Genomic DNA, 24315 nt, shown 5'->3' on the forward strand with positions numbered 1-24315 from the left:
ATGCCTTTCCAACCTACCTCTCATCATACTTGTTGCCTGGTTTCAAGTATCCATCTCCTTTTCAATGTTCAGTCCTATTCATATCTACCTGGCTCCTCCCCCCAAACAGCATCAACAACAATAATAACTCACATCATATATTGCTTTAAGTACTTTCCTTACTACAACCTCGTGAAATAGATAAAATAATTGCCTTATGTTACAGATGAGAGTACTGAGACTCTGGAAGGTTATTTACAGTTACAGTTAGTAAATGTTTGAAATAGGATTCAAACTCAGGTTTTCTGATTCAAATGCTGGGCTCCTCTTATTCTACAAACTTACTCTGAACCAATTTGATAATCCGTCATGCTCTTTAAAGCTATAATTCTATTATGTATACGTATATGAATGTGTATATATACATATATGTATGTAGATGTGATATAATACATACATTCTATATATGTGTGTATGTATATATGTATGTATATAGGTAGAGGTGAGGAAACCTTCTCTACCAAAGAGTGTATGTATATTTGTATATGTGTGTATGCATATATGTATGTATGTATATATGTATGTATGTATGTATATGACAGCTTGGCATATTGGATAGAGCTTGGATAGAGAACTGGTCTTGAAGTCAGGAAGCCCTGGGTTCAGGTATTCATGACTGACACATCCTGGCGATGTGACTCTGAGCAAGTCACTTAAACTCAGTCCCCTAAGCAATTTTCTCAGAGTTTAAATTAGAGAGCAAAGGCTAAGCTTCATTGGTAGAGAGGGAATTTCCTCACCTCTTCATATATACATATGCATACAATGTATACATATAATATATATGACATAGCACATATGATGCATCATATAATATATGTGTTCATGTTACATGTAACATAATACATATATATTCCATACATATATCAATGAAATCACAAGCCCACTCCCTACTTTTCTGTGTGTATACACACACGTACGCATGAGATCTCATAGCTCCTTTCATGATGCCACATTAATTCTTAGCATAACTAGAAGCACTAAGAGCACATGGCCCACTGATCATGCTTCAAACATATTTTCTTCTTATAGGAAGAATAGACTATTGTTCTGATCATCATACCTGGATGTCGATGGGACGAATACAGATTTTTCCTGGATGAGCTGCCCTGAGGTCTGAAATTTTCTCCCCACCTTTTGATGGAGTCACATCACGCTTGTAAAACCACTCTGTCCACTCCACATCTAGAAACGAGAAAGATACTGAGATTGGACAGCAGAGGTCCCCGTTATGAAATTCAAATCTGATCATGGCATAGACAAATGCTTTTAAAACAACTTTATGCCAAAATATCCAACAGCTGCTTTATTAAGGCTGCCCATTAGAGGGCTTTTGTTTGAGCTCATTGCTTCTCTTGGCAAATGTTATACACATAAGCGTAGTGCTACCCACGTCCACAGGTTGGGCTTTTGGTATACAGTTTCAAGAGCTGGTTGGTTGGCCAGTTTCCCAAGTTTCTACAGAAAACCCTATATAAATTAAAATAATTTTCAACAGAATTATCCATTGGAGTTGTGATTGTTACTTAAAAGAGATGAAAAAAAAGGCCCCAAGGGAAGAACCTCATGTATATCGTAACAAGGAGAGATTTCATCCTTTTCAAGAAAAGAAACATCGACTTGTTCTGGGGAGTAAGTCTGATCTTAGTAGAAATGATTTTGTTGGTGAAAGAAAGTTTCTCTTTAAATTTGTAGTGACTAGAAAGCTCAGTCTGTGGTCCTTCATCTAATGGAAAAACACGGCTACAGCAAAAACAGCTCATTCTGTGGTTGGATTATGCCACTGGGGCTTCCTGAGTTCTGAAATACATAGATTTCTTACCTTGCACCCACTCACTGGATGAAGAAACATTGAAATGTTCCCCACTTTCAGTTCGGAATAATTTAAAAACTCTGGCTGCAGCTGAGCCTCGGTGACCTATTAAAAGGATGATAGTTTGGTAACTTTGTGATTTTTCAAACTGAGTAAAATATGACATTAAGAGTGATGAAAAATCTGATGCAAAAGGTCCTCAGTCATTTGAGCAGAGTCATTGATTAGGTCATTCATTTATTTGATAAAGATTTATTAAGCACCACATGTGTTATACTCTCATCATCCCCACATTCCACCCTTTACAACACTGCCAGATTAATCCTTATATACATACAGGAGAATGCCACTCTTCTGCTCAAAATCCTTCCATGGCTCCCTATTGTCTACAGGATAAAAAGCACACTTTTACACCTTGCATCCTGTCTTCCAAAGCCTGGAATCACTGTCTTTCCAACCTTGTCTCATTCAGTTAATGTTCTGTCCAAACTGAGCAGTACTGCTCTTTTCCTTTCCTCTGCTTAGGCTGTTCCCTGTGCAAGAAATGTTCTTTCCTCTTCTTTATCTGTTGAATTCTTTTCATCCTTTAAAGCTCAACTCAAATGTTTCCTCTGTTAAGCCTTCCATGACCTTTTCATAGGACCTTATTTAGTGTTTTGTTTTTTACTCCTCTCATGCATACATATATTAGGATTATCTATATTCAGGCCTTATTTCTGTTACTAGATTGAAACATGCAAATGTCTTATCTAAACTGAGTATTTGCCTAAAACATCTAGAGCAAGCAGATATCCATCCTTTACAGACATTTTTAATAATTGTTGTTTGAATGAATGAAAGCTACAACACTATTCTAGATACTGGAGGATACAAAGACAAGGTATTGTTTTCAAGGAGCAAATATTTTTATCTTAAGAAAGGTTTTTAAGTCCCTGACTTACAAGAAAAAAGGATGATGAAATTGATCTTCTAAAGTTATTGATTTTGGGAAACCTGTATTTTTGGATTATACGACAATGGATTAAGGCACTGATCCTTCTTGGTCTAATAATTGTTGGCTATTATTAGGCCAAGAAGAGAGCAGACTACATGGTGTGATTTGAGGGGTGCCTCAAATCAAAGGCTCTCACATACAAAAAGATTGTATCAGCTCATGATGCCTGGACTTCCCCTATTATTTATGTTCCCACATAGCCTTTATATCAGGAAAATGATGGCCTCTGTTAAAAGATATATGCAGCAGATTTCAAACTTAGGTCATTCTGACGCCAAGTCCAGTATTTTATCTACCATGTTACCCAGCTCCCCACAAGATGATAATGAAACTTTTCTTTTCCTCAAGAGGAAATATGCTATCTATACTCTAAACTTAAAGTAACCATAATGCAACATGCATTCAAAAACAACCCCAGTTTGATTCTCTTATGCATTATGCCACTTTCCACAAAATCTTACGGATAATAACCAGGAGATGGTGAGGATTGAAGGCTTTCTAATGCATCTTCCATTTTTAAAGTAGCTACAAGAAATGGGCACAAAGACTCGAAAAGAAGACAGTCTAACACATCTGGCCTGTCTCATGACTTACCATGATATTCTACATGGTCTTCAACAGAAGATGAAGGATCTCCTTTCACAGTCAAGAAGCTCCAAGGATGCCTGGAAAATAATGAAGATCTATCATATTCTCAGTTTTGAAGGATTTGAACCAGTGCTTCAAAATAAGACTGAGTAGTGCAGTAGAAAGAATACTAGATTTGAAGAAAAAGGACCTGGATTCAAATCCTGACGCGTACCAACTGTATGATCTTGAGCAAATTACTTCAGTTGTCTGGGTCTTTGCTTCCTCTTCTATAAAATGCAAAGGTTGGGACAGATGACCCCAAAGGTCCTTCCCAGGTCTAAACCTATGATCTTGTGATGCAGCCCTCCAGAATCTCCTTGAAAAGTTGACTTTCTTCTTCCCCACTTCTTTAGAAAGAACACTCAGTGATTATATTTCTTTAAAACCAAACCTCGACTGCCATTTTAGCCTCACTTGACTCTACTGTATTATCTTTCCCATGAATCCAAGGATTCCACTCCTGAGTACAAAGGATGAATTGATCCTCTTGATTAGACATTGGAATACTAGGGGTATGCATGCCACTTGTGAATATCACTAATGAAGTACAGAACTTGTGTCCTACATTTTAATATGCCTCCTAAAAAACTTCATAATGTTTTTTGCTTCTGCTAAAGTCTGCATGTAGACTGACAGTTTCTGTGGAATTTGGTGGTTCTGAAATAGGCCTAGGATCCAAAAACAAAGCAAAAAACAAAACCCATATTTCTACTTTCATCTGTCTCTATATGATCTTGGGCAAGTCACTTAAGTCTTGTGAGCTGCAGTTCCTTCATTTATAAAAAGATCCTAATTATATCTGCTCCTACCTACTTTCCAGAATTTTAAAGAAAGTGCTAGCTCACAGAGAAGGGAGGCTCCCATGGGCCCACTATGGTATTCAGAGATTCACTGCCTTTCAGTTGGATCCAATGAAAAAGAGGCTCCACATTTTTTTTTTAACTTTTTAGCACAACCTGGAAACCAATGAAGATTAGTGAATGCCCAAGTAACTGTGGAAATAGAAGAAAGGTCATTGCTAACTTGTGCGTAGAGAGAGGCCTACAACCCCACCTCCCCGGGGGAACAATATTTCAAAACACTCCTTTTAACCTGACTAGTGATCCTAGATCAAAGTTTGGTTTCTGAACCAACATCTTCATTCCAAAAGCAGGTCCATTCTAAGAGGCATGCATAGAGCTCAGAGGGTTGGCAAGCGGAGGGAAGAAAACAGAGCAAAGCCTTCTCTGCTGCCCCTTTGAGTATTCTACTTACTGGATGACAACAAATCAGAACCTCTCCACAGAATTTACATGATCCCAGAACCCTTAAGCAGATACTTTAAAAATAAGGTATTTGGGGTCAGCTAGGTGGCGCAGTGGATAAAGTGCCAGCCCTGGATTCAGGAATACCTGAGTTCAAATCCAGCCTCAGACACTTAACACTTACTAGCTGTGTGACCCTGGGCAAGTCACTTAACACTCATTGCCCTAAAAAAAAAAAAGGTATTTGTTTGTGTTTTCCTTTGGCCTTTCTCTTTTGTTGCACTGTGATTGCTTTTAAACACCCCCAACTTTGAACTCCTTATAACAAAGAAAAACATATAAGCAAAACCATTCAATGTGTTGACAGCATGTGCCACATCTATAGCCCTCCACCTCTCTTACTAGAAGAAAGGAAATGTGTTTCATTATCAGTTCTCTAGAACTGAGATCATAAGATAGTGTATTTTTAAGGAGGAAAGGAGAAATAGGCACGAAGTGTCAATCAGCCCTTTGTATGGAGGAATTCAGTCTAGTTATTGAAATACTGTACTCTTATATAGACTACCATGTTTGCTTGTCGGATAAGAGAGAGGGCTAGTCCTTCCCTATCTGGCCTATATATCTCATTGACAATCTCCAATTATTCCCCTTCACAAAAGTTCAAGATTCATGTTATAAACAAAGAAACCCTGTTAGTAGAGGCAAAAATCGTTTTTCCCTGGCCCAACGCCGGCCCACCATCTTACCAGCAGATTAACTCTAGGACAACCCGAGGGGAAATTACTGACCACCAACATAACTCCCCAAGGAGCCTGCCAGTATGCCAGATGTGTCAACTGGAAAATTTTCTAGCACATGCAGTGCCAAAGGCACTGGGAAGCTGTGATCCATCTCCAACAAGAAGTGGGACAGCGGGGTGGGAGGAATGAATCTATCTTACTCAGTGGGCTGGTTGGAGTATGAGTGTGAGTGTGTGTGAGTGTGAGTGTGTGTGTGTGTGTTTTGCAAAGCAGAGAAAACCCATGACCAAAATAATACTTCTGAAAAACAAGCCTGAATGGCATTCTTGAGAGAGAGAAAAAACAATCTAACGAAGACATTTTTTGTTTTTGAAGGCATGCTTAATGTTTTTGCTCATTTTGTTCACTTGATCTCTAGAGGCTTATTACTAAGGAATGATAATCATTTCTGTCCCAGGAATAATGGGATGCAGCTATTTCCCATAAAACCATCCAAGTACATAGTTAGAAGGAACCTCCGAGATCAAGTTCAACGTACACCTGAGTAGTCTTTCTATCTACAACTTCCTCAAGAAGTCATCCAGTCTTCCTTTGAAGATCTCAAGTGACAAAGAGAATTCATTACCACCTGAAGGAAGTCCATTCTGTTTTTTTCCAGGCATTTAAAAAATGTATTTATTTATTTTTAAAAAACATAATAGGGGCAGCTAGAAGGCGCAGTGGTTAAAGCACTGGCCCTGGATTCAGGAGTACCTGAGTTCAAATCCAGCCTCAGACAACACTTACTAGTTGTGTGACCCTGGGCAAGTCACTTAACCCCCATTGCCCTGCAAAAAAACACCCAAAAAACCAAAAAAAACCATAATAAACATTTTTATTGATAGTTTGGGGTTCCAATTTTTATCCCTCCCCTCCCTCCTCCTTGAGGCAGCAAGCAATCAGATGTCAGTTATGTGTGTATGATTATGTAAAACATTACCATATTTGTCATTTTGTACAAACAAACTTGATTAAAAGAAAAAATGAAAGAAAGTGAAAAATAGTACACGTCAGTCTATTCCATCAATATCAGTTCTTTCTTTGGAGGTGGATAGTATGTTTTATCAATAGTCCTTTGGGATTGTCTTGGATCATTGTATTGCTGAGAATAGTCAGTCATTCACAGTTCTTTATCAAATAATATTGCTGTTTCTGTACACAATTCTCTTGGTTCTGCTCACTTCACTATACATCATTTGAGGATAGACTCATACAATGTTAGCACTAACAGGGACCTAGGAACAGTAAATCAGTCTGTTCCATGTTCCATGGCTACTTAGTGGAAGAGGTAGAATGAGACCCCAGCTCTGGCTCCAAGCGGGGTAGTCTTTCTACCATATCATGTGGCTTCCCTAAATTAAACACTTCTGTCAGAATTTGAATCTGAGATTCAGAGATAATGAATCTTAGTCAACTCTATTGACCAAACTGAATGCCTTTCACATATAGAAAACTGAAAGCACATAGAAGTCACTCAGTAAGTAAAAGTAAGTCTTAAGGATAAGAATCACAATTTTCCTATTTGAAGACCGTTGTGCTAACACTATAATATAGTTTTGGTTCAGCCTATAAACTAGTATATCTATATGAAACCCACACTGAATAGTATAAGCAGAGGCGTAACCCTAATATGATTTGAAGGCCCTGCTTATTCCCAAATATTTTCCTTACCAACTGACCATAGAATCACTTTCCACTAATCTAATTTGGAATTCCAACCAGTAGGGTCAATAACAGCTCATGCAACATAGGTGGAAATATGGTCTCCAGAAAGCCATTAGCTCTTTCCCATCAGCATAGATTAGTTTAACATATTAAATACTTAACACCTGGAAAGACTTGTAGAACGAAAAATTCCTATGGAAAGGAGAAGGGTGTGGAGAAAGAACACTACACCAGAAACCAGGAGACTTCTAATGTTGGTTCTGCCATTAATTAGGTGCCATGCTATCACAGAAAGAACACTGAACAGAATTAGGAGTCCTGCATTCCAGTCCCATGTAAATTGATTAATCACTATGAATTTCATTTTCCTCATCTGTAAAATGAAGGTATTGGATTAAGAGAACAATGGAGAGGTTTCTGATTTGTTATCATCAAGTAGTGTCCTGCCCTAACATTCTATGATTTCAGGTGAGATAGTCTCTAGGTCTTACTTTTCTTGACTGTAAAATGAATGGTTAGAATCAGATAATTTCCAGGTATTAATAGTTCTCTGATTCTTTATTCCTGGTTTCCCTTTCCACTGTTTTGATGGTGTTGGTTATTTGGATGAATGGATTTAATAGTAACAATATGTGGAATTCATTTTTCAGTGTGGTCTGATAGAAAGAATGCAGAACTTAGAGAGAATCAATCAATAAATGTTAATTTAGCACCTACTATGTGTCAGATACTGTGCTAAGTGCTGGAGATTCAAAAAGGAAGCAAAAGAAGTGTCTGTTTTCAAGGAGCTTACAATCTAACCTCTGTCCAAATTTGACATTGACTATTCTTGTGATTATAAATGATTCTATGTGGAGATTGGTCAATTCATTTAATCTCTCTGGGATTTTAGTCCCCTCATCAACAAAATAGGAATAATTATAGTTTCTTTTAAAATTGTCCTTATTCTTAAACTTAAATACCAAATAAAACAAGCATTTCCATATACAAAGTAGATCAGAAAAAGAGAAATAAAAAGGAAACTACACATCTCTACATATACAGCTTCTTTCCCCTTTAAGTATATATAAATTCAACAAAGAATTTTCAAAGCTCTCCTGCTTGTCTGTGTTTCCTCTGGTCTTCCTTCTGCTGATAATCATACTTGCAAACTGACCTCATGAGATTATTATGATCCTGGCCCTCTACAAACCAGAATGCTGTAGAAAACTGTGAGTTATTAATGGTATTTCTATTCTAAAACAATCAATTGACCACTGAGTCTCCATGGTCTTTTAGAAAGGTCAGCTGAAGTAATGGACAGAAGGATAAGTAAGTTCCACGGCACATTTGAAAGAGCACTGGACAGTCAGAAGACCTGGTTTTGAGATCTAGCTCCAAGGTTTCCTAGCTATATGACTATAGGCAAGCCATTTGATCCTTCTGTGCCTCTGTTTCTCTGCTTTCTTTTATTTTTATTTTTATTTTTTTACTTTTTGACCTGTATATGGGATCTCTGGTGCATGGAACTTCTGGTGTGGGCATATTTGCAATTTCTCTGTAACTTATAGTCTTAGAGAGTTGCCTAGGGCCAGGGTCAAAGGTGGAACGTGAAGCCAAGTCATTTTGGTTCCAAGGAATTAAATAGACTTCTTTTGCCTCCCTCATTGCTTTGAGTCTCAGTTTTCTCATCTGTAAAATGAGAGGGTTAGACCACATGACCTCTAAATCCCTTCCAGCTTTAAGACTATGCTCTTTCGGGGCAGCTAGATGGTGCAGTGGTTAAAGTGCTGGCCCTGGATTCAGGAGTACCTGAGTTCAAATCCGGCCTCAGACACTTAACACTCACTAGCTGTGTGACCCTGGACAAGTCACTTAATCCCCATTGCCCCCCCCCCCACACACACACAAAAGACTATGCTCTTTCCCTTGTTCCTCAATTCAGTTCAAATAAAGTTGTTGTTTAAAACAAACCTTCAGCACTGGACAATCAGGAGAACAGAGAAACACCTAAATGGTTTTTTTTTTTTCAGCAACTTCATGCCCCTCTCTGGCCCTATCTGCTCCAACCCTGCCCTGAGGGTTCCTAACCAAGAGATCCCTATATGCAATCAATGCCGATATTGAGGTAAACTGTTGCGCAGTCACAAATGGCTCCTCTAATCCAAGGCAGCCCTATAGTAAGTGTACTGTTGGCCATCACCATTATATTAAGGCCAACTCAGAGCTGGGAAGGGGTAGGGATGAAGGCAGGGAGAGGAAGGGGAAAAACAATATCATAACTTTTGTTTATAAAGGATAACACAGTTCTACTAGTCACAGTAAGTCATCAATAACCAAAACCAGCTGACAGATCTCATAGAGGGTCATTTGCTGTACACAATGCTTTTCTATTACACTATATTGAAGTCAACTATTTGAAGGCAGGGAGATTCTTACCTTAGGTTGTATGCGCTTTTACACCTAACATAGTACACTGAATGGAATAAGCATTTAATAAATAAATGTTTGTTGAATTGAATGGAGAGTGGTGAATAACCAGTGAAATAGCCATTTTCTGAAAGGCAAGTCTGTAGAAAAAAAAGTCTTTGTTGGCTTCACAAAGCCCTGAGTTTATATTGGGTGGGGCTCCCTGAACTCACTGAGTAAACCAACCATAATAAAGGTCATATCCTTGTTAAGAAAGCACTTCAATCCAAAATAATGTCACCTACAGAGTACATTCATTGCTTTCAAATGAATCCCCATCAGGGCACTTGAGAGTATGGCAAGAGAAGGTGGCAATCTACCAGCCAGCCAGATCTTTTCAAAGTTATCTGCAAGGGTGAGCAACATACGAAAGAAGCCCGAACCTAGGTGGATGCTAAACTCTTAGTAGGCCTGGTGCTGAGAGTAGGGAAATAGCAATACAATATTTAGGATTCTGTTTGCATTATTATTTTTAAATGATAGTGTTTGTTTACTTAACCTCCCCTCCCCTGCTTTCATTAAACATCTCAAGTTCTTATTAGGAAAAGATACTTGTGCTTGATTGTGTAATTCCATATTGCTTTTTAAAAGGATTGACCCAATTCACAACTCCACCAAAACTGTTTTGGAATGCCTATTTTACCACAGCTATGCCAACACCACATTTTATCATCTTTCATCATCCTTGCCATTTTGATGGATATTTGGAATCTTAGAGTTGTTTTAATGTGGATTTCTCTTCTTAGAGATTTTTTAAAAACATTCTTAAATGGGTGTTGAAAGTTTGCTTCTTTTTTTGAGAACTATTGGCCACTTATATTTTGGAGAATGATCCTAAATCTTTCTCATAAGTTTATATCAGTAGGCTTTAAATATCACATATTTATAAGAAATATTCTGCCCATAATTCCATCCAGATTTTCTTTCATTTTCATTTCACATGCATTGTTTTTGTTGTGTTTTAAATTTTTTATATAATTGAATTAATCTATAACCAAAATAGATTAATTCAATTATATAAAGAGGTAATTTCCTCTGAGTTATGCCTTGTTCAAAATTTATATCCTCCAAGTTGTAAAAAATTCATTTAGTTATTCACTAGTTCTTTCACAATTTAAAATATCGATAACATCAAATTATATGAAAATTACTGTAAGAAATCATATGAGAAGGGGCTAGCATTTTCCCAATTTCTGTCAAGCTGCCATAATTTTTCCCAACCGATTAAAAAAAAGATTATGAGTATTTTCCACAGTATTTTCTGATCCTGTATTTCTTGAACACTATACTATGATTCAACTCATTATTATCTAATTTATTACATTTATCTATTGTTCTCTTTTAAAAATTCTAGCATGAGTTTCAACAATTACTATACTGCACAATAATCTGAGATCTATCAGTGGAAACCTCCTTCTTCACTTTTCTTTTTCACAATTTCTATGGATTAAAAAAAATTCTTTCATGTTCTTCCATAACTTTGTTCACCCCCATTGGGACATATATTTATATCCTACTACATTTCTAGATTAATTCTGAGTCATTCCTTTTTTTCTTTTTTGGGTGACAAATCTCTCTTTTCTAATGTCCCATCATGTTTTCCCCTAATACCAGTTCCTCCTTTTGTTCATCTGTTAGAAAATTTAATGTATTCTCTGCATGGGAGACAACATTGTATGGTAAAAAGAGTGGTGGTGCTTCAGTCAGAGGAACTGGGTTCAAATCCTACTACCTCAGACCTTTACCTGTATGGACTTGGGTAAGTCATTTAACCTCTTTGGGCCTCAATTTTTTGATACATAAAATGAGGGGGTTGGACTAGCTAACCTATGAGATCCCTTCTAAATCTATTCTAATATTATATGATTTAGAGAAGTTCCTGGGACTGTTGATGCTACCTTTTCTTCTTATATTTCTTCTTTGGCTTCTTTTAATTGATAATATTTATTTGTTGTTATGGAAATTCTCCCTCCCCCAATTTCTGATTTCTTTGACCATTTCCTTTCCTGGTAAATGTTTCTCTTAAGGTTTTGTCCTTCTCTATTTTTCCTCAATCAGGAGATGCTTCTTTCTATTCTTGTCTAAAGTATTTCAGGTTGGGACTTTCTTGTAACTTTTTACTCTGCAACTTTATTTTTCCTACTTTTCTACTGTTGGAAGAGAAGAAGCAGTAAAGGCCTACCTACTAGTCTTTAAGATGAAAGTTTTCCCATCATGCTTTCCTTCTCACCTAGTGTCAGGGTACTCTTCTGAATCTTGGGGGAAAAAACCTTTTCAACAGACCCTCTCCCATTTGAGTGCAGGGAATCAAGCTGAGTGACATGTGCATCCACTAATATATGTATTTGGAGGCCTAGCTTAAGAACTGTCCTTCTGAGAACTAAAGATTTATTGGGTTTCAGTGCAGAAAGCAGTGACAGAAGGGGAAAGGAACTGAAATGTCCTCTAGTCTACTTTTCCAACATACACAAATCCTCATGCATCAGGGAACCACCCTGGACTTGATCAGCAGAGGGTAGGTCACTGGATCACTGAATCCTTTGATTTAGAGCTAGAATGACTGTTGGAGATTATGAAGTTTAATCCCCTCATCTTCAAGATGGTGAAACTGATGCCAAGGCAGAGAATGTCATAGTTATCTGAGAGAATCTTGGGGCTGGAGACTTCAATGGCCATCCGGTAAATGAGCAAGAATTGTTTCTACATCATGCCTTACATATGGTCATCCAGCCTTTATCAAAAGCTTCATCTTGAGAGTGTGTGTGTGTGCGCGCACACGCGTGTGCGTACATGCGTGTGTTGGAAGGGTATATATTATGGTGGGGGAGGGAGGTGGAATACCTACTGAGGCTGTCCATTTCACTTTTGTACAGCTCTGTTGAGAAGGTGTGTTTTTTTTTCCCTGACAGTAAGCCCAAATTTGCCTCTCTGTATCTTTTACTCATTGTTCCTAGGTCTAACCTCTCTTCCATAAGACAGCCCTACAAATAGGTGAAGATAGTTGTCATATCCTCCCCTTACATATTTTCTTCTTCAAAATCAACATACACAGTTCTTTCTACTGATTTTCAAAGAGCATGAACTGAAGGCTCTTTTCAGGCTGGTTGCCCTACTACTGGCACTCTCCAGTTTATCAAGAGTCCTTCCTAAACTATGGTTCCCAGAACTCAACATAACACTCAAAATGTGGTTTGATCTGGCCAGGTCAGAGACCAGTGGGACTACTGCCCTTCCTAATTCTGCACATTGTATCTCTCCTAATGTAACCTCATATTGCATTAGCCTTTGAGACCTCTATATTATACTGTTGACTCATGTTGAATTTGTGGTACCATAAAATCCCCAGATATTTTTCAGATGAAATGCTGTCTAGCCATACCTCCCTCATTTTTTATTTATGAGACTTTTTTAACCCAAGTGTAAGGCTTTTCCCTTATCCCCTTTAAATGTCATCTTATTAGATTTAGTCTAATGTTCTAGCCTATCAGGATCTTTTTGGATCCTTACTGAACTATTCAGTAGGTCAGCTAAAACTCCTAGCATTTCATTGTATCACCTATAAATGTAATAAGCCTTCTTTCTAGGTCTTTTTCGGAACCATCAATAAAAACATTAAATAGTACAGAGCTGGAGGTGATGAAGACAGAGTGGTACCGATATCATATTCTGCTCCATCCAAGCAGATGGGAAATAGGTCCTCCTGACTCCAGGGTTGGTGCTCTATCTACTGAGCCACCTAGTTGCCCTGAGAATGATTATTTCTCGCATTAATTTTCACTAAGTAGAAATACGACTTTCACTCTGGCAGGATTCCCTTGATTCTATAGCAATGCAACTTCTCCACATCCCACATTCATATTGTTTCCTAGCCCCCAGTCGGACCTCAAGAATTAGCTCAGCAGCTCAGGAACCATGATAAACTGTGCTGGGTTGGGGCAGAATTATGTTGTTGTTTTTTTCCCTTTTTGTTTAAGCCATGAAATCCTGCAGTGGAAAAGCTGGCCTTCTGTATCTTCAGTCCTCATCTCTCCCACAAAGTTCTAATCCTCCAGTGCCAATAGGATTATATCTCTCTAGTGTACACAGATATTTATCATCTTAAAATCAACATATATCAGGAAAAACCATTATCGTCACAGTACTCCCCCAAACACCTTCCCTTCTCCCAAATTCCCTATTTCTATTATGTCTATTATGAACTACCATTATGTCAGTAACAATCTTAAAACATGAAAGTCATAGAGTAATAGAATTTTAGAGTTAGAAAGAGGTCTAAGATATATTTGACTCCTCTTCTTCCACCCCTTTAACATCCAGCTGGGCACCAAGTCCTCTGTTGTTGTTTTGTTTTGTTTTTCTCAAGAATTGCTCCCTACCCTTCTTTCCTTTCCATTTCTACAGCTACCACTGTAGTTCAGGTCATCATTACCTAATACCTAAACTACTGCACCAGAACTTCAGTTGGTCTCTCTGTCTCTATTCTCCACTTCTTTTAATCCATACTATACATTGGCTACTGCCAGATTAATCTTTCTAAAACACCAATTTACTATTTTTTAAAAATTCCATCTTTCAATAAATGTTTATTGCAAGTCTATTTGTGTAAAGTATTTTTTTAGGCACTTTAGAGGATACAAAGATATATAAAATCCTTAGGGGCTCCCCATTCCCCCTGGGATAAATGAAAAGTCCTTAAGTTGGAATTCAAAGTCCTTCACTAACTTGTTTCAAACTACATTTCTGGCTCTATTTCACGCTATTCCCCTTTATACATCAAGCTGGACTACTTACGATCTATACCCCAGACTCAACATGCTGGCAACATGAGAATGCAATGGTCATCTCCCATAATGGGAAAGCACTCAGTCCTCATCTCCATCTTTCAGAATCCTTATCCTTCCCCAATCCTTAGCTCAGGTGCCACTTAGTCTGGGAGGTCTTTCCCAACCCCACTGGCTAAAGTGTTCTTTCCCTTCTCAAATTTTCCTAAAGTGCATTGTCTACACCATTCTTTTCTTCCACCTTTTATTATACTTATGTGGCTACACCAATTTATCATCACCAAGAAACATTTATTAAGCCTCTATTATATACCAGGCACTGTGCTAGACGCTAGGGATACAAAGATGTATTGTTCCTTCCCTCAAGAAGCTCACATTTTTATATCAAGGAAAATAGCATGTTCACATATAAATGAATAAAATGGAGGGAAGGGCACTAGCATCCAGAGGAGAGCAAGAAGGGCCTCGTGTAGGAGGTGGTGCTTGAGCTGAGGAGTTTGTATTTCATGCTAAAGGCAATAGAGAGCAGAGCATCCAAGTAGAATGGAAGATCCTGAGGATAAGGACTGTGTCACTTCTTTTTTTCTGGGGCAATGAGGGTTAAGTGACTTGCCCAGGGTCACACAGCTAGTGAGTGTCAAGTGTCTGAGGCCAGATTTGAACTCAGGTCCTCCTAAATCCAGGGGTATAGTACGTTTAAAGTTTGCAAAACACTTTACGTACATTATATCATTTGATCTTTGCAGCAACCCTGTGAGGTTAGGTATTATTATTCTCTCCATTTATGAAATGAGGAGAGTGATGTTGAGGGAGTTTAACAGATTTGTCCAGAGTCACAAAGCTAATAAGTATCTGAGGAAACATTTGAACTCAGATCTTTCTGATTCCAAGTCCAACATTCAAGACACCATGACATCCAACTGTCTCCACAGAGGCACTTAGGTAAAATATTGTCTTATTTTTCTTTGCACCCTCCAGAGGACAATGCACTATCTGTCATAGGGTACGTTCTCAGTAACTATTTGATTCTATTTTTAATTCAGTACAATTCTACACTTTGTATTGGATTGCAAGCTGTTACACCATGATGCCAAGCTGGGAGCCACAGAATCACTGAATCATAGAATCACAAAGCTAGAAGGGACTTCCGAGGTCATATAGTTGAACTCATACCTGAATGAGAATCTTCTCTATAACAAACCCATACAGATTGAAGAGCTCAACGGACATACAGGACCTGTATTAGATTGCTTTCTATCTTGGGGAGGAGGGAAGGAAGGGAGGGAGGGATAAAAATTTGGAACTAAAAATCTTATGAAAACAAATGTTGAAAATTTTCTTTACATGTAAATGGAAAATAATAAAATACTTTTATGAAGAGCTTAATGGAAAAGAAACCCACCACTGGCAAAATTAGTCCATTCTATTTTGAAGTCAGAAAAACAATGCTCAAGTATTGTTATTTCTTAATAACTAGAGTGATCAACAGCAAATTGCTGTGTCTCAATTTTTCCATCTGCAAAATAGGGATAATAAATAATACTTGCCCCTTCCTACTTTGCTGATGAGTTTAACTGAGTAAACAGTTTAGCTCATGAGTAAACAGTTTACCTGTTTGTCATAGGTGTTACATAATATCATGTTATGGAGAAACATCATGGTACACAGCTAAGCATTGTGTAGGATGATATGGACTCTAGTCCTGGCTCAGTAGCTAATTAATTATACAAGTTAATTGTCAGTGTCCTCATTTATATAATAAGAATTTTAGGGTCCCTTTTAGCTCGAACAGTTTATGATTCTAAAGAATTAATATCATTATATCTAGCTATTCAAACTTTCATCAGTTCTAGAACATAACACCTGTCTGAGTATGTGACCCTTTACCTTTCAAAGGAAACACTCCATTACCTGGGATTACTCTCCCTTTGATGATAATAACAGCCCTTTGATCTTGACCCAGAAGAGTCACCACGTCTATACCTTATCAGGTGAGGGGATGGAAGGATATTGATGGTGGCTCCCAGAAATCTACAGGATAAGATCCCCCCCTCTTGCTTAAAAGAGCCGAAATTAAAATAAATGATAAAACATTGTGGCAACCACTGGATAAACAGTGAACATTCTCAATATCAGGGCACGTGCCAATGTACACAGACAAGATGTTTTACAACCTGAAGAGTAAACCTAATGCACACCAAGTCACATACAAGACTAGCTTTTTACTGTGTTTCATTGGGTAAATACACTTTGCATAATCTCCAAACAAGCTTTTCACTAGTCCCTGAGGCATGGTACTCCTCCTGAATGTGCACTTAACAAAGAGAAAGATGAACTTTGACTATGCATATTTGAAGATGGAGATGTAGATTTCCCTGCATATGGGAACAGTATAGTACAGTGGGAAAAGATCTGAATTGAGAGTTAGGGGACCTTGTATTATATCTCCCTTGGTGCCTAGAACAGCTGTCTGGCACATAGTAAACACTATCTATGTGAGTGGTTGCTGTTGTTTAGTGAGTGAATAAGATTTTGTGAAAGGCAGTGTGCCTTAAGAAAGGGATCTAGATTTGGAGTTAGAGAATTCCTCACAGCCCAGCTCTGCCATATATCTTCCACGTTTCCTTGAGTAAATCACTTAACTCAAGAGGTCTCCATCTCCCCATCTCTTGAAATGATGGGGTTGGACTAGTAGAATCTGTGGTCTTGCTTTGATCCAAGACCACATAGCTAAGAAATTCTGTAGGTGGAATTCAAATCAAGGTCTTTCCATCTCCTGGTACAGCAATGTATCCACCCCTATCCAGCATCTCCATGCTACTTCTTATACTTAACATAGATCTGCAATGTACTCGGGCCATATTAATTCATTATTAAACAGGGGTATTTGTGTGTGTGTGTGTGTGTGTGTGTGTGTGTGTGTGTGTGTGGTGGGAGACTTGCCAGGAAGGTGGGATTATTTATAAAGAGGACTGTGCTATTCAGAGTCTTGGGGAAGATCACCTACATAATAAGTGCTCTGTGCCCTGCTTTCCTGGCAGAGGAGACACATACCTAAATCCCAAGCGCAGGAAATGTTTGCTGCCCAGTTTGGTCATGGCTTTCCTGGCTGTGTCATCTAGGTTTTGAGATCCTTCATCATTCACAGCCACGGAAAGAATCATGCCATCAGCCACTGTGTTCAAATACTGTGCCAGGCGCTCACTCTCTTTTCTGGATTTGTAAGTATCAAACCTAAAAAAAGAGAACCAAAGTTAGGACTTGCTGCAGTGAGAAATGTTCATGCAGGCTAATTCCAAATGTCCAGGGCTCCGTGAGTTTATATTGTGATAGCTCACAGAGGAGGACAGCACACTATACACTGATAACAAGAAATATGTTTTTTGTTTAATTATAAAAGTATTTTATTATTTTCTAGTTACATGTAGAGATGGTTTTCAAGATTTGTTTTCATAAGATTTCTAGTTTCAGATTTTTCTCCCCTCCCTCCCCTCCCTCCCCCCTCCCCAAGAGAGCAAGTAATCTGCTATAGGTTATATATGTACAATCACATTAAACATATTTCTTCATTAGTCTTGCTGTGAAAGAAGAATCAGAGCAAAAAGGAAAAACCTCAAAAAAGAAAAACAACAGCACCAAAAACAAAAGAAATAGTATGGTTCAATCTGCATCCATAATAAGTTTTTTTTAAGGAGTGCACAGGGAAAGGCACTTTTTAAAACTTAGAAATAAATCATGGTCTCTTGCATATTTGACTTTACAGGGAAAAAACAAATTTCCAAGCTCAAAAGGGAAAAAAAAATATCTCCACAGCATTCTAATGATCTGCTTGAGCCTGAACTAGTGGAAAAAGACATTGTATTAGATTCAGGGACAGCTAGGTTGCACAGTGGATAGAGCAGTGGGTCTGGAGTTAGGAAGTCTCATCTTCCTGAGTGAAAATCCAGCCTCAGACACTTACTACCTGTGTGACCCTGGTCAAAATTACCTAACCCTGTTTGCCTCAGTTTCCTCATCTGTAAAATGAGCTTGAGAAGTAAATGACAAACCACTTCAATATCTTTGCCAAGAAAATCCAAAATGGGACTCATGAAGAGTCAGACATGACTGAAACAACTGAGCAGCAAATTAGATTCAGGAAACCTGAATTCTTCTCCTAGTTCTGCTACTATGCTAAGGGGCCATGAGAAAGTCAGTTTACCTCCTGAATCTCAGTTTCCCCTTCTGCAAAATGAGGATATTGGACTAGATGATCTCTAGAAAAAGCAGCCAGTTCTGACATTTTATTATCCTCAGCATTATTATTTCTAGGAACACTGGAGCCTCATCTTAAGAGGTTAAAAAGAACATTTTCTTTCTTTCTTCCTTTTTTTTTTCAGGGCAATGGGGCTTAAGTGACTTGCCCAGGGTCACACAACTAGTGTCAAGTGTCTGATACTGGATTTGAACTCAGGTCCTCCTGAATCCAGGGCCAGTGCTTTATCCACTCTTCCACCTAGCTGCCCCAAAAGGAACATTTTAAATTTCACATTCAGGTCTCACTTAAAAGATGTTATGAAGAGAAAATATATAAGGTTCTTGATGTGGTTTGTAGAAAGCAAGAAGGCAAAAGCAATATCAAATATCTCTGGTCATAAAAAGGGATCATTTCATTGATAAAGGAGAGAACTCCTAGAAAACTTCCTCTTCCAGGGCAGGTTGGCAACTTCTCTGTAATTTACCAACATAGAGAGCTGCCCAGGACAAAGAGAATGGTTATTTGACTTGTCTAAGGTCATGCAAGCAATGTGTATCAGTGGCCAGGACTTCCTGGCTCTGAGGCCAGTTCTCTATCAACTACCCCTGGTAAAGGAGAAGATACATAAAGGGAATATTTCAATATATAAGGTTTATCCTTAAATTTGTACCCTAATCCCACATCCCTTCCTAGCCCCTGAGCATTTTTCTCCAATTCTTATCCCTTTCCTTTCCAACATCTTCAAAATCTTCCTCTCTTTTGGTTTACTTCTCTCTGCCTTCAAACATGTTCAAGTCTGACCAATGGGGGCGGGGGGAAGGCCTTCTTCATCTGACCTATTCCTCCTCGATTTGGCAACCAATTAATTCATTTTCCCCTTGAAGACTTCTGGAATTACAGATCCAGAACCACTTTCTTTATTCTCTCACTTTCATCACTAACTCTGTGAAATTACTGTTTTGTAAAGCGAAAAGTTTAGCTTTCAATAAAGCCCTTTGGTACTTTGTTTGCAATTAGGGTACAGTGTCACCAGGTGGCAGTAGGTGCATGACAAGCCATAGATGTGGTTTGCCAGAGATGGAAATAAGTGAATTTCTCTTAAAACAAAACCAAAACCAAATAACAAGAAAAACCCAACTCTTTTCAAACCAGCCAAACAATATTATAAAATACTATAATGAAGAGAATACATACAGACCAAGCTTTTAAAGAAAAAAAAGACACACACAGAGATATATAAATTTGGTACCTTTCTCCCTTGTCTTTACTGTTATCAATCAGTTCTCAGTTTCGCCCTGGGTTATCCCATTCTTGATTAAAATGCTTCCTTTCTAACTCACCCTAGTTTTTTCCATGACTCTAGAACTTTTGACTACTCTCCCCATAGACTGGCATTGAAATATTTTCCTTCCATTTTCACCTTCCTCGGAATCCCTCTTACTCAGTTGAAGAACAAGGCCAAATTTATGCATCTCCCTGAAAGTGTAACAGCTATCCCCAATTAGAAGGAAGTAATTTTCTATTTCCATTAAAAAAGAGCTCTCTGTCTCTCTCTGTCTGTCTGTCTGTCTCTCTCTTCCCAACAGATATTCTCTCCCATTAGACTGTGAAAGTAGGGACTCTCTTTTGCCTTTCTTTGAATTTCCAGTGCTTAGCACATAGTAGGTGTTTAATAAATGTTTATTGACTGACTATTGCTTATTTAAATATTACTTCAATAATAGATAACAATGTATGCCTTACATTTATAAAGCACGTTGCGAAGTACTTTTCCCTGTTACCTTATATGATACTTATAAAAAACTTTGTGAAGTAAATAAGACTTTTTTTTCACTTTCAAGATGAGACGATTTGGTAAAAAGTCTTGCCGGAGACCAAAAGGTAGAATAGCAGTTATAACCTACCCTTTCTGCTTCTTCCTGGCCTGTGGCTCATTCCACTACTATTCCATGCAAACCATGTCTTATATCGTAAATTGCTTCTGAAGCAAACTGCTTTATGAAAACAAGTATCTTTTACTGAGGAATGTGACATTACAAATTAAATTTTCATCATAGAACTTGGCAAAGGTTCATAGCAAACATTTAAAGTGGTTTCATCATGGCTTCTGTGACAACAATTTGCATTCTGCCCCACCACACTATAAAAACTGTATTCTCAAAGGTCATCAGTAGCTTTCTTGCTAAATAACACAATGCAGTAGAGGGGCAAAGGATCTTACAGATCACCTCTAGTCTAATTTTCTCATTTTCTGATGAGAAACCTGAGAATCAGAGTTTAAAAGAGACAGAGATTAAGACTGAGATGTAAAAGGTCATTTAGGCATTAGGGGCAGAGCCAGGGATGGCAGTTTGGTGGGCTCACAACTATACCATGCCACCTCAAATGTTTTTTTTTCTAGATTAGTCAATCAATAAACATTAAGCACCTACTATGTGGCAGGCACTGTGCTAAGTATTTGGGATACAAAGAAAGAAAAAGATAGCCCCTGACCTCAAGGACCTCACAATTTAATGGGGGAAGACAATATATAAAAATAATCTTAAAAGGGAGAAAGGTACCCAGCATGGGGGCATAGTGAAATCCAGAGGGGTGGAGTACAGACAGGTGGAAAATGATGAAATTGTTGCCTTAGGTACCCTCCTTAAATGTAGCTGCTCTCCACTGTTCACCCCTCTACCTTCTCCAGCCAGGAGGAAAGAGGGGCCCCAGGGGCAAGGGATACTGAAGAAGTAGGTGTGAGTTTTAGAGATGATGTGATCTGGCAGAATAATGAGATTCCAGAAGGCAAGATGAAATCCAGGAGAGAATCCAAGTGAGAAATCAATGTGCTCATTTCCTTTGGCTTCTTAGTCAATGGCATTAAGCCTTAGTGATTGCCTTTCTTTTCTTGAAACTTTTACCTCTTCCCTGATAATATAATTATTTTGTTTCACAGTGACTATTCTGGTTCCCCATCCACCTCTCCCATTATTCCTCTTTTCATTTTCTAATCTTCTATATTTGCTTTTATCCTCCAACTGTATGTTACAAGAAGTTTTATACTCCATCTTCTGCTCTTCTCCTCTTATAAAATTAGGCATCAAACCCATTTTTTCCCTTTCGACATTTCCTCCCTTCCTCCCATGTTGCCCTGCTACCTGATCTAATGTGGGCAATTAAGTGATACCTTGGATAGAGTGCTAGCCCTGGAGTCAGGAAGACCTGAGTTCAAATCTTGTCTCAGGTTTGCATCCTGGGGCAAGTTAATTAACCTGCCTCAGTTTCTTTAACTATAAAGTGTGAATTATGAAAATACCTATCTCCCAGTGTTGTTGTAAGGATCAAATGAGATTAAGTGCTTTGCAAATCTTAAGACACTGTATAAATGTCAGTTATTATTATTATTATTATTTCATAGACGGATTATTACAAAAGCCTCTGAATTAATGTTCTTGATTGGAGTCTTTTTCCTCTCTGATATATCCTGCAAACTTCTATCAAAATCACACTGACCTGGGGCAGCTAGATGGCACAGTGGATAGAGCACCGGCCCTGGAGTCAGGAGGACCTGAGTTCAAATCCGGCCTCAGACACTTAACACTTACTAGCTGTGTGACCCTGGGCAAGTCACTTAACCCCAATTGCTTCACTAAAAAAAAAAATCACACTGACCTTCTGATGTTGTCAGCTTTTCTATCAAAATGGGCCACTTGAGTCACATATGTAATTTTTCTATCTGATGCTCTCTCTGCAGGTCATAAAGTCTTCTTCTATACATGGCCTCCTTTAGCAACTTCTATTGGCTTAGTGGGCCCAATTCCTTCCCCAGTTTTGGAAAAATTCCCTTGAGACTGTTAAATATGCATCTCTGCCTCTCAATGCCTCATTCATTCTGTCACACATAACAGTCAGCAAGAGAGAAAATCAGGAAGTTGAGTGACAACTCAGGTGCTTCCTGGAATAATAGTAGGATAACCTTCCTCTGCTCTCTCTGGCCTCAATGGGAAATATTTCTCTCTTCGTTTGACTCTCTCCTTTAAAAAGATTGGGTATTTTTCACTTACTCTACTTTCACTGGTTTCCCTTCTGGAAGTAATTTCCATTTGACTGTGGGATTACTTTATTTATTATTGAAATCAAATGTTTCACATCACTTTAATAATTTCCAGTTTTCAAAAAAACTCCAGCAACTTGATGTGACTGACTATTCAGAGAGGACTTATCAATACGATGTATAACTTTTTTTTTTTTTTTTACTAATTGGCAGTGATACATAAAAATGATTTGCATTCCCAATGCTTAACACAGTGCCTGGCCCATATCAAGTGATTAATAAACACTTATTGGCCTAACCTGACTTGATTTGACATAAACAGAAGACAAGGGTCTCATTTTTGACAATAACTCATATGCTGAGATGAGGGACTTGCTTAACTGGGTCCAATTAGATGTTGCTAATGGGACATGCCTAGGGCTCTCCTTTCTAAAAGATCTGCTGAGGCTTCCATATTAGAAGGAGGTAAATATCACCTGCCTTAGCTCAGCCAGGAGAACTGGAGCATTAGACGAATAACAAAAAACAAATGGAGTTGGAAGAGGATTTGGGAACCAGAAGACCAAAGCCCAGCCTATGGCTTACTGCTTATGTGACCTTGGGCAAACAAATTCTCTTTGGGCTTCCACTCCCTCATCTGTAAAATGGGCAGAATAACTGTTGCACCACCACCTCATTGTAGTGAGGAACAAAAGAGATGCTATATATGAAGTGCTTTGTAATCACTAATAAACATATCTGTAAGTTGTTGTTACTGTTTCCATAGTACATTAAGCAAATAATACTGTTCTGAATGAAGATTGACTGAAGAAGGTAGAGAAAATTGAGGCACAGTGAAAAGGTATGAGATTCCATTGCTTTCGTGATGGGTATTGATTAGACTCAAGTAAGAATGTTCTAGGCACTAAAATCTAAGGCAGGGGTGGACATTAGCTTAAGAAATAAATATTCAAGTAAATCTTACCGGTCTGAATGAATGACGGTGGCAAGTTTGGGATTAATGACATGAACAATGACACCACGATGGCCCCAGCTCCTTTCAAAGTAGTAACCCCCTTCATTCATCCCTCCTGGGTGGAGGGTCTTATTCAGAAAAGTCCAGGAGAGCTTCTTCTGCCCATGCATCTCCAGGGTGCCACCTTGGCCAACCCCAATGTATTTTAGTCCATAGTAATGGTCGGGCTCACTGCCATCATCAGCTCTAAAAGAAAAAACAACAGCCAATATAAATCCAGGTTTAATTATGAGGAAGGAAATAAGCATAAGAGAATGCTTATATACATATATATATATATGCTTATTCCTTTATGTTTATTTATATAGAGCACCTAGTATGTGCCAGGCACTTTGCACTTAAATACTACCTCATTGGATTCTGGAGTGGGTACTATTATTATTATCCCCATTTTACAGTTGAGGAAACTGAGGAAAGCAGGAATTAAGTGACTTGCTCAAGATCATTAAGAAATTATTCCTGGGAATTGCTGGGGAGCAGTGTCCTTCCTTAAAGGCAGGGACTCACATATGGTATATAACTCTAAGAACCTTATATATTACCCACACCTTAGTACAGTGCCACACATAGTGGGTACTAATCAATCAAAAGCATTTACTAAATGCAAGACAGGAGGCAAGTAGAAATTATAAAG

The 24315-nt window shown here is 38.3% G+C and overlaps 1 protein-coding gene across 1 annotated transcript in view; it reads right to left on the minus strand.

The window, feature by feature from the left end:
• The window catches only part of LOC122744712 (cell migration inducing hyaluronidase 1), a 239432-nt gene that overhangs the window by 74766 nt on the left and 140351 nt on the right, over positions 1-24315 (minus strand). The window contains exons 5-9 of the mRNA XM_043990351.1: positions 23631-23867; positions 17448-17627; positions 3441-3511; positions 1862-1957; positions 1103-1224 (exon numbers count right to left, since the gene is read on the minus strand). Of these exons, the coding sequence (XP_043846286.1) occupies positions 1103-1224; positions 1862-1957; positions 3441-3511; positions 17448-17627; positions 23631-23867 (706 nt within the window). The remainder of the gene's footprint in view (positions 1-1102; positions 1225-1861; positions 1958-3440; positions 3512-17447; positions 17628-23630; positions 23868-24315) is intronic.

Source organism: Dromiciops gliroides, chromosome 2 (genome assembly GCF_019393635.1).
Source record: "Dromiciops gliroides isolate mDroGli1 chromosome 2, mDroGli1.pri, whole genome shotgun sequence".
In the NCBI taxonomy this organism is placed as follows: domain Eukaryota; kingdom Metazoa; phylum Chordata; class Mammalia; order Microbiotheria; family Microbiotheriidae; genus Dromiciops; species Dromiciops gliroides.